At 54.9% G+C, this 11062-nt stretch overlaps 1 protein-coding gene across 1 annotated transcript in view; it reads right to left on the bottom strand.

Moving 5' to 3' along the window:
• Nucleotides 1-1679: 1679 nt before the first annotated feature.
• ADAMTS2 (ADAM metallopeptidase with thrombospondin type 1 motif 2) overlaps nucleotides 1680-11062 on the bottom strand; it is a 252171-nt gene continuing 242788 nt past the window's right edge. The window contains exons 20-22 of the mRNA XM_070460787.1: nucleotides 10799-10928; nucleotides 8047-8136; nucleotides 1680-2159 (exon numbers count right to left, since the gene is read on the bottom strand). Of these exons, the coding sequence (XP_070316888.1) occupies nucleotides 1702-2159; nucleotides 8047-8136; nucleotides 10799-10928 (678 nt within the window). The 3' untranslated portion in view covers nucleotides 1680-1701. The remainder of the gene's footprint in view (nucleotides 2160-8046; nucleotides 8137-10798; nucleotides 10929-11062) is intronic.

The raw sequence follows: 11062 nt of genomic DNA, 5'->3' as shown, positions 1-11062 counted from the left end.
GGTATGGAATGCTGAGCTATGGCCACGTGGCCTACAGCTCCCAGAGGGTATCTTTCTTCCTGCTGCAGAAGACACATCCCCCTGGGAGTGTCCCACCTGGGGTCTCCCCAGAGGCTTCCAGCCCCCAAGACACACAGCCCTGCTTTGCTGAGATATGAGAATGGAGTATTCCCATCCTGTGGCTCCCAAGAAAGGTAAACAGTAATACTCTGGCTAGGGCTAGTCCAGAGCTTCCTCAACACTCTAGAACAGACCCAAGCAAGCACTGCCCAGGCCTTCAGTCTGTGAGTAGCACCAGTTGCCATGAGTTCAGCCAATGGAAGAAAGCCGTGGGTCTGTTTCCTAATAACAGAGAGGTGGGGTTGCAGAAGGGCTTCACACTACATCTTGTTAAAGAAGTGATACTAATGATATACATTCAGAAATGTTTCCTCCAGTTTGGTTCTTAGGAGCCAGCAAGCTCCTAAGAGGGCGTGTATGAGAAAGTGTGGAGCATGGTGGCAGAGGGAAGGGAGGTGGCTGTGCTGGGGAGACGGGGAGGCTAGTTCTCACCCATTTGATGGTTAGGCTTCATCCCAGATGTCCCCTCACTGTTTCCTACAACCTTAACCTGTCCCTTAGACCACACACAGAGATACATGCACACACATGCACAGGTTCAGATAAAGGTATTTAGCACCTCAAAACAAAAAGTAAACATCGTGGTGTTATTTTGAGCCTCAGTCTTTTCATCCACAGAATGGGGAGTGAAACAAGAAAAAGTTTTCTAAGATCTATGACTGGTGAGAATACCAAGTCTTTAAAACTTTCCTGGATGTGAAAAGCTTAAGAATTACATGTCAGGCTAGGCCCAGCTAAGGAGCTAATGTGCTTGGGTCCTGTAATTTCGGGAAGTTTAAGCTACATGTTCACACACACAGAAAAACAAGCCCTGACCACCCACTGGATTTTCCAGCAGAGTGCATGCCTCCCTCATCCTTCCAGTGACTTGAGGAAGCAGAGAGTCTTTCTGGGGAGCCCCAGGCCTGAGACCGGGCTGGCCAGAGGTGATAAGCAAGGCCAAGGTTAGTGAAGAAAAGAGAGGCTTGTGAGAGCCTGGGGGTACCAGCTGGTGACCACACATCCACACCACCTGCCTCACCACCTCCAGTACTGGAGTTCGCTGGGATTCATGACTCCACTTCACTGCATCCATCTTAATGACTAGTCACTTAGTAAATAAACCATTGTTTCTTCTGAGAGTCCCATGGGTCTTGTACCTAAAACTGGAGACTGGTAGGAAATGTCCTGTGTCTCCAGCAGGGCTGTCACCACAAGGAAAAGATTCCCACTCACTGCTCAGAAACTTGGGGCAAAGGTTTTTTTTTTCTCCCTCCTGCTGTCCCTCATTGATGGGGGGTGTAGAGCCTCCATATTCCTCTCTGCCCCAGACCGAACCCCAGTACAGGACTTGGAACATTGCAGGACTAGGAAACATAGGCACCAACCTAGTTGCCACATGCTTACAGCTATATATATATGTGTGTGTGTGTATGTGTGTGTAATGTAAATATATCTATATATTTACATTATTCTCCTTCTTTGTTTCCTCAAAACCTTTTGCAGTCAGGAATCTGACTTCATCTCCACAACACAGGGGTTGCCATGGAATATCTCTATAAGCAAGAAAAAAAAAGCTATTGATGCTATCTTTCCACTTTATTAGAACTTTCCGAGCATCTCTTTCTTCCTCATCTCATCAATGAGCTCTTGGATCCTTTGGTTTCTGGTCTTTTCGTACGGGCTCGGTCGTCGAGGGATCAGGTTGGGTGGCTGGACTTCATCCTCCAGGCCGTGGATTTTGTAGGGCACATCCACAGCATTGGTCTCTGGGTGGTCCTCGGTGGCATTGGTGCTGGAAGTATTGAGAGGCGCCTCCAGGGGTGTGCCTGGCGGGGGCTGCGCCTCCATGACTAGAGTGGGCACTGGGAGGGTGGGCAGCAGCTCTTCGATGTCATTGAGCTTCCTGGAGGGCGGCTCTGCCCTGTCGTCCACGTCAGTGAGGTTGCCGTGCAGCTTGCAGGACTTGCAGCACAGCTTGCTGTAGCCTGGGATGGAGCAGTAGCGAGACAAGACCTCCATCCTACAGAACACTGACTTGTCAGCTTGGCAGCGGCCTTCTGAAAGAGAAAAGTGGGACAAGTAACCAAAGGACGGAGAAGGGGGACCTCATTCCCCCACAGGAAGCAGTTTGCTGGAGGAGGCATTTAGAAGAGCCCAGAGACAGCGCAGAGGCAAGCGAGCTCACACAGCAGCTCTGTGTGGTTTAGACACGAGGGAGCCCTTGGGCAGGGCGGCATCCGGGCACCCCCGCCCTGGAGCGGTGGTGTCACGCTAGCTGTGAGTAACGCTCCCCTCCTCCAAGCAGGCCCCGGCTGAGTCCAGGTGTCTCAGTATCTCTCAGAGTTGGAGACAGAAATGAGGTCTGTCTGTTCTTAAGGAGTGATTCCAAGCCCAAAGAATTAGGCTTTGTCAGATCTTCACATTTGAGATCCCAGTGGTAACCTCAGTGACGTTCTGTGGCACAGTTTGACTCTATTTATAATCATCTTTAACCTGTAACTGTAACAAAATTAAACCTGAAACAACCAGTTGCTAACACCCAAGAAAGCAAACCCCAGAGCCTCGGTCATGGCCTCGCCACACTCTTCCACATCTTGTTTCCGCCTTCATCCAAACCCCCCAGATGAGCTTTGCTTCCAAAAAGTGCCTAAATAAAAATTAAAAATCATCCAGACTTGTCTGGGAGTTCTTCCACCTGCCTCAACTTATGTGACACCCTGTGTCCTGCCACCGCTTCAGCCACCACACGGCTCTGCCACAGCTGGGCTTCTGGTCATTTTCCAAAGTGCTCCAGAACGCGATGCCTTCACACAGGCCCATCCAGCCTTACATGCAGATCCAGCCCAGCATATCTGCCCCTCTCTTTCCCACCCAAGATCTGCTCATCCATGGTCTGAGTGCGTGGAGAACCCTGGCTCTGCAGAGGCCGCTGTTGTCTCTCCCTTTTCATCTTTCCTCACGGCTATCTCCTTCTCAGCCTAGCTCCAACCTTGTCTGCAGCTGTATTAATAAGACCCATTCATCTCCTCTTGTTCTCAGCCTCTGTCTTCTTCCCAAATTTCTACCCGCTTCCCTTTCTGCTAACACCTAATTCCACACATAAATTAGGCGTTATTGAGATGACTTACAAAAATTCATTCAACATGAAAGAATAAGCCATTTAACAATATAACAAGGGATATTTGATCCATCATGAATTCCTAATCACTGACCTCAATGGGCCCCACTTTCCAACTGTTCCCTGCTCAGCCACTCTCTATTGTTCGTAATGGGCATTTCAGACTTTTCCCATCTGCTGTGCCTCCTACCCCTCAGTTTCCATAGGGCAGATGACATCTCCTACTGAAAGGAAGAAAGGAGGGGAGATGGGAAGGTAGGAAGGAGTGAAGGGGTAGCCGCTGGTGGGAACCCCATCTGACATAGTTACTCTTTGTACTAACGCAGGGCATGTTCTGCATCTACATGTAAAGCTGCACTAACTCATTGAGATTCCCTGCAGTAACAGACAGGCAGGCCCTCTCCCATGTGAAAGCCAGTGGTTCTGACATCTGCCCTCTGCATGGCCATTGCTTCAGCTTATAATCTCACTTTACAGGCTGGCAACCCACTTACTTGGACAACAACCTCAAACTCTTAGATACAACTGCCTACTGGACACCCCTCAGTTTCTGTGGTCCTGAAAGTAGACTCCTCATGTCTAGCCCAAGTCCATGGCCTCCTCTAGCATCATCCATCTCAGAGAACGGTCCTTCATCCACACAAGCCAGACCCCGGGGATCCCCTGTCCAGTCATCTCCAAGTCCATCAGGATTTCCCCTGATGCTCTTGATATATCCACGTTCCCCTCTCTCCTGCCTCCACTGAGCCAAGCTACCTTGCCTCTTGGCTGCACTGTGGTAAGAGCTTCCTTTCTGCCTGTCTCCATTCTCCCTCCTTCCTATCTAGTTACCCTGCTGCGTGTTCTTCAGCTGGAGATATGAACACATCACAGTCCAGATTGAAGCTCCTGGAATGCCCCTCCATGGTTTCAGGATGAGGACCTGTCTCCTCCACCTGTCCAGTCTCACTCAGGCCTTGATTGCCTTGCTGTGCACGCTGCTCCCTGTGGCTGCAGGGCCTTTGCACACGCCATGTCTCTTGCTCCTCTCATCCTCGAGGCTCAGCTGAAACACGTCTTCCTCAGTCGAGCACTGCCTGACCTCCCTTGGAGGTGACATCCCATAATATGTGGTCTAGTGGTGCCATGGGTCTCCCCTTCCCAGCTACCAAGTCCACATTTAGTTGTCGGGTAAGGTAGCTAATGCCTGACATTTTCATTGTCCTGAAAGCTACAAAGGGCAGAGCCCAAAGCTGTATCCAGATATCCCTTTATCCCAGAGCCTAGAACAGAGAATGAAAGAATACGTAAGTGTTCAACGTGAATAAGACAGATGTGAATGACTAAGCAAGTCCAAAACAAGGAATTCATGGATGTTAGAATAGCAATGCTACAGGCAAGAACAGACAGAGGCATATATCATCAGAGAGGGACCCAGCCTTGACCCTGGGCTTCTAAGTGGCTGAAACAAGGAGGAAGCATGACTGGGCAAGGGCTGATGACATGAAGAGCTAGGGACAGATGGGCTGCTTAGGAAAAGCCCCAGTCCTCCTCATCCTGAGACGGAGAAACAGGCCAACACGTGGAGGGGAAAGGCAGATGGCCTTGCACAGAGAGCCAATTCCAGAAATCAAGCTGAAAAGATCCTGAAATGTGGCTTTCAGGGTTTTAAAACCTTGGATAAAATTTTACATAAATATTCAAGATCTGAGACAGATGAAGTCAGACAGTCCTGTTTGAAGCTGGGTGGAGCATGCTCGGAGCCTCGCTCCCCTCCTCCCTCCTGGACCCTTTACCCGCCCTGGCAGCCGAGGCACATGAAAACCATGCCTACAGCCCTCAGGGAGACACGGGGGGCTTTGGTAATACTAGGTGTGGCATCTCCCCGGGGCACTGGCCATCAGCTGGGGCAGGGAGGTCTCAACAAGGATGGAGCAGGCCTGGCCCTGCTGCTGGGACTGGGCCCCCCCGCCGCCCCAGAGACGCCCTCTCCCGTCACCTGTGCCGCCTCCTTCACACAATAACAAGACTGGCATTAAGCATCTCCCTCACTTGTCTCCCACCAGGCGGGGATCCTGAGAAGCCGGTGTCACGTCAGTCTAGGGTAGGGGTCTGCCAGGCACACATGCTGGCAAGTCGGTCCCTCCACGTGGTTTTGTAAACAGGGTTTTATTGGAGCAGTCCTGCTGGTGGCCTGCCTGCAGCTCTAGACAGGGTGCCCTCAGCAGGGATTTCTCCTGACCTGTCTGGGCAAGGAGACTTAATGCACGCAGCTCATCAGACACAGTTGTCTTGGTCTCCTGTCTCTTGAGCTGGGAGTCTTTCAATGATCAGAGCTCTGGGCAGGCTGACCTCAGTCATGGCCGCTGTGACCCCCACCCAGAGGCTGCGAGCTGGCACCCTGTGTCCTGACGCCCACCTGCACAGTGCTGGGTGGTCATCCTTTCTCACGAACTCCCTCCGCCCTGGAATAGGACCCCTTCGTGGGAAAGGGAAGGAGAGATGCCCAGATTAGGAGGTCCCATGTTGGACCTTGCCATGCTGCATGGTCCTTGTCAGCAAGGGAAGTGGACACACAGGCCCTGTGGTTCCTGAGGGCAGGCCGTGGGAGGCAAGGTAGGCATGGCTGGGCACACACCTGTGTGACTGCTGCAGGCCCGGAGCTCAGAGCTACAGCTGCCTGTCCTTCTCCAGCCTAGACTCTCTGGAGGCTGGCCTAGCCCCCGAGTTGTGCCAGGAGCCAGGGCAGTGGCCTGATGGTGGCTCAGGGCACAGTGACCTGGACATTGTCTCCACTACTAAACACATATTCCCATTCCACAGGCTCAGATCCCAAAGATGGGCCCTGTTCCCAAACAGGGAGACCTTATCTACAAGAGAGAACCGAGGTGTTCCTGCAAGGTGCCTGCTAGCACTAAAGGTTCAAAACTCAAATCATGGTGGCGTGTCTCCACGGGCTGCTATCATATTTTGAAAAATGCCTGGGGAGGGGGCATAGGCCTCAGGGGGGGCGGGCCCTCCGCATCTATGTTGAGCAGGGTAGGGGGGACAGGAAAGTCACCGGAATCAGAAAGTGAGGAATGATGGACCAGAACGGCACCCGCAGCTCTACAGTGCCGTCGGTCACAGAGGTGAAAAGAAGGAGGCAGCAGGGTGCCAGACCCAAGCATCCAGTTTCACCGAACTTTTATTGAGTTTATTTGTGGGATGCATGACAGGAAGTCTTTCCACTGTTAGTAAGAGTAAAAGGTCATTTTCACAGTCACTTTGGCACACACTAACGTTGTCTCATAAAAAAACCAGAAAAGCAACGACAATGGAACCTATATAATACGTCATTAGATACATACAAAACACTAATAAAATATCCCTGATGAACCAAAGTGCATATAGACAGAGAGCACAATGCCCAGGACTGTATTGCACCTTCCCAGAGTCACGCGTGTCACTCGCATCACCTAAGTCAAAGTTGGAAGTTAACAGTCGTGAGAATTAGTATGTGTTACACCGCATATTTACATAACAGTAACTAGTGCCAAGGGGGAGCTGGACGCTGTCCAGCGGGGATGCTCTGAAGAGGGGACGGGGCTGGGGCAGGAGGGGAGTGACCGGCTGGACTGCGGCACTGGTCACACCAGGGGCCAGGCCAGTCGCCCTCTGGTGTCAGGCAGTGCCTGCGGCAGAGTGCTCGGGGCTCCAACAACAGTCAGCGCCAAAGGGCCTCCGGCGGGTCTCCTTTCCAAGGAGGTGATCCCGCGCCTGGGGCCCCGCACAGGCCGGGCCTCCTGGACTCCTGGACTCAGCCAGGCCTCCTGGACTGAGAAGTCTTATCCTTGGCCAAAGGTGGGTGAGCCGGCTGCCTGCCTCTAGATTGCACTGCCTGCCTCTGCCTGGGTCATGTCTCCCCTGTGAAGCTGGAGCTAGCAGCCAATTCTGTTACCTTTCAACTTTAAGGCATCTTCTACATAGTTTTATCTAAGCAAAAAAGCAATAAAAATTGAGGTAATTCTGTAGTTGTTCACACGGGTAGGCGGCCACATCCACGTGAGACAGCCTTGAGCTCTCACTCTCTCGCCCCTGTGCATGGGGCCGTGTGCACACGATGAGAAAGGCCATTGGAGCAAATGGACAGAGAATGGAAGTGGCGGTGTGTCCTGACGTCCCACCGCAGGGACACATTCCCTGCCTCCTCCGCTTGACCTGAACCCCCAGGAGGGGCCGGGCATGGGGGCCAAGGGTTGTGTGAGCTGGACACACAGGCCACAGGAAGCAGGCCACGGTCACACGAGTCAGGAGGATACACTGGGCACAGGGCAGCAGCAGCAGCAACAGCAGAGGCGGCTGGGGAGCCCCTGGCACCCTCACTGCTGGACACGGGCCGGGCGCCAGGCCGTGACACTCAGCTGCACGCCCGAGACCCCTCGGGGCTCCCTCGCTGGGAGGCAGCGTTTGAAAGGGGGCCGGCGGGCGCCCCCTCAACTTCCAACCTGCAGCTCCAGCCTGGAGGGCTATGGCCCTGTGAGGCGGTCACAAAGTGGTCACATTCACACTTGGGCCTCTGGCCCCTCCAGCACCACGACAGATCTTTGCCCCTTTAAAAGCCGTCACCACCAGGTCCTGGCACCCCCACAAGAGGCCGTGCCTCTGCAGGACTGGCCCTCCCGGCCAGGTGGCTCCAAAGGAGACAGCCGAGCACAGACGCCCGGAGAAACAGATTCCACCAGCAGAGCTCAGGAAGAGTCAGGGGAGTTTTCCATAGACAGAGAGGAGGGGTGCCCACGGCAAGCTCCACAAGGCGCAGGGCATGCACTGGAGGGCAGAGACAGAGTTATAAACGGGCCGGTTACTTGACGAGGTCTCCTGGCCTGGCGAGTCGGGATCTGGTCGGGATAGCCACTGCACCACGTAGCTCTTCTTGGAGGGGTCAGAGGTGTTTCCTAGAGGGAAAAGACAGGCACCTGAGGCCGCTAGGGTACCGGGTCTGGGCCTCCAACCCACCCACCCCAGGCAGGAGGGCTCCATGGACTCTGGTGTCCCAGGAGCATATGGGCCCCAGTCAGCCTCTAGGCCCAATTCCTGCCCCTCCTACACCAAGCATCTTGGGCCTCAGCCACACAGGGTCGCTCCCCACACAGGTCCCACCAACACTGCCTGATCTTGAGAAGTGCCAGGAACAAGAGATCCTGGCTCTACACTCCTCTCGGCTGGGGCAAACACACCCAGGTCTCCTTGGTCTGGAGCAGGGACTCCTGACTGGGTCTATGTCATGAACTGTCGTGGGGATCAAGAGAGGTGATGTGTGTCCAGCCCTTGGCAAGGCACCGGTGCAGTCAGTGTTCCGGCTGCTCTCCTCTCAGGGCGTTAAGCAACCTCTGCACTCACGTGGGCACCCTTACTCACACGGGGACCCTTACTCACACGGGGACCCTTACTCACACGGGCACCCTTACTCACACGGGGACCCTTACTCACACGGGGACCCTTACTCACACGGGTACCCCCTACTGACACGGGTACCCCTACTCACACGGGGACCCTTACTCACACGGGGACCCTTACTCACACGGGTACCCTCACTCACATGGGCACCCTCACTCACACGGGGACCCTCACTCACACGGGCACCCTTACTCACACGGGGACCCTTACTCACACGGGCACCCTTACTCACACGGGGGCCCTTACTCACACGGGCGCCCTTACTCACACGGGGACCCTTACTCACACGGGCGCCCTTACTCACACGGGGACCCTTACTCACACGGGCACCCTTACTCACACGGGGACCCTTACTCACACGGGCACCCTTACTCACACGGGGACCCTTACTCACCGGGGACCCTTACTCACACGGGGACCCTTACTCACACGGGCACCCTTACTCACACGGGGACCCTTACTCACACGGGGACCCTTACTCACACGGGCACCCTTACTCACACGGGGACCCTCACTCACACGGGCGCCCTCACTCACACGGGGACCCTCACTCACACGGGGACCCTCACTCACACGGGTACCCTCACTCACACAGGTAACCCTACTCACACGGGGACCCTCACTCACACGGGGACCCTCACTCACACGGGTACCCTCACTCACACGGGTACCCTCACTCACACGGTAACCCTACTCACACGGGGACCCTCACTCACACGGGGACCCTCACTCACACGGGGACCCTCACTCACACGGGGACCCTCACTCACACGGGCACCCTTACTCACACGGGGACCCTTACTCACACGGGTACCCCCTACTGACACGGGTACCCCTACTCACACGGGGACCCTTACTCACACGGGGACCCTCACTCACACGGGTACCCTCACTCACATGGGCACCCTCACTCACACGGGGACCCTCACTCACACGGTAACCCTACTCACACAGGTAACCCTACTCACATGGGCACCCTTACTCACACGGGGACCCTTACTCACACGGGGACCCTTACTCACACGGGTACCCCCTACTGACACGGGTACCCCTACTCACACGGGGACCCTTACTCACACGGGGACCCTTACTCACACAGGTACCCTTACTCACACGGGGACCCTTACTCACATGGGCACCCTCACTCACACGGGGACCCTTACTCACATGGGCACCCTCACTCACACGGGGACCCTTACTCACATGGGCACCCTCACTCACACAGGTAACCCTACTCACATGGGCACACTTACTCACATGGGCACCCTTACTCACACGGGTACCCTTACTCACATGGGGACCCTTACTCACACGGGGACCCTTACTCACACAGGTACCCCCTACTGACACGGGTACCCCTACTCATATGGGCACCCTTACTCACACGGGTACCCTTACTCACACGGGTACCCCTACTCACACAGATACCCCCCACTCACATAGATACCCCCTACTCACATGGGTACCCCTACTCTCACAGGTATCCCCACATGCATTGGCACCCCCTATTCACATGGGTACCATCTATACTCACACAAATACCCCTACTCACACGTGTACCCACTGCTCACACAGGCACCCTCCATACTCTCACAAGCACCCTTACTCACACAGGCACCCCCCACTCACACAGAAACCCCCTCTTCAAATGGGCACCACTACTCACATGAGTACCCCTGCTCACACAGGCATCCTCTATACTCATATGGGTAACCCTACTCATATAGGTACCCCTACTCACAGGGGCACCCCCTACTCACACAAGTACCCCCTGCTCTGGGTGCCCTCTATGCTCAAGAGTACTGCTATTCACATGGGCACCCCCTACTCACACAGGTGCCCCCTACTCAGACAGGAATGGAGTGAGCCCTGATGTGTAGTCACCATGAATCTGGTTTCTCTCCCAGACCAAAAGGAAGTGCCAGGAGGGCAGGGATGGGCTGAGTCCAGGCCATCCTTCACTAGGGCCTGGCCTGGAGATGAGGATGGCAAATGCCAGTTCCTTTCATTTCCTGCCAGGGAAAGGTCCCAGACCAGGCCTGGGTGGCCTTGGCTTCTCCCTCAAGTTCACAGATGCTCTATTTGGCCTCTAGTTGTGGGAAGAGCTGCATTTGCCTGGGCTACCCGCCTCCCCAGACCTGCTGCGTGCGGAGGGCTTACGGGGACAGGGGCCGAGCCTGCAGATCCTTGCCGTCTCAGGCCGCTCCTCCCGGCACACCCCGAAGCTGTCGTCCGCAGTTCGGCAGAGCACGGGCCGTTCCTGGGTGCCGTTTCCACAGGTTACCGAGCACTGCAGACAGACAGTACCAGTCAGGGCCCGCCTCCCACGCTAGGCTTGGTCTGCAAGGGCTCCCCAAGAGGCTGACCCCACAACACTTGGGAGGTGGAGAGGGAAGAGGGGAGAGTGTGAGCTAGAGGTCTGCC

Source organism: Odocoileus virginianus, chromosome 3, assembly GCF_023699985.2.
Source record: "Odocoileus virginianus isolate 20LAN1187 ecotype Illinois chromosome 3, Ovbor_1.2, whole genome shotgun sequence".
NCBI classification, from domain to species: Eukaryota; Metazoa; Chordata; class Mammalia; order Artiodactyla; family Cervidae; genus Odocoileus; species Odocoileus virginianus.
Note: the sequence above shows the minus strand (reverse complement) of the source record. Positions and strands in the feature narration are given on the sequence as shown.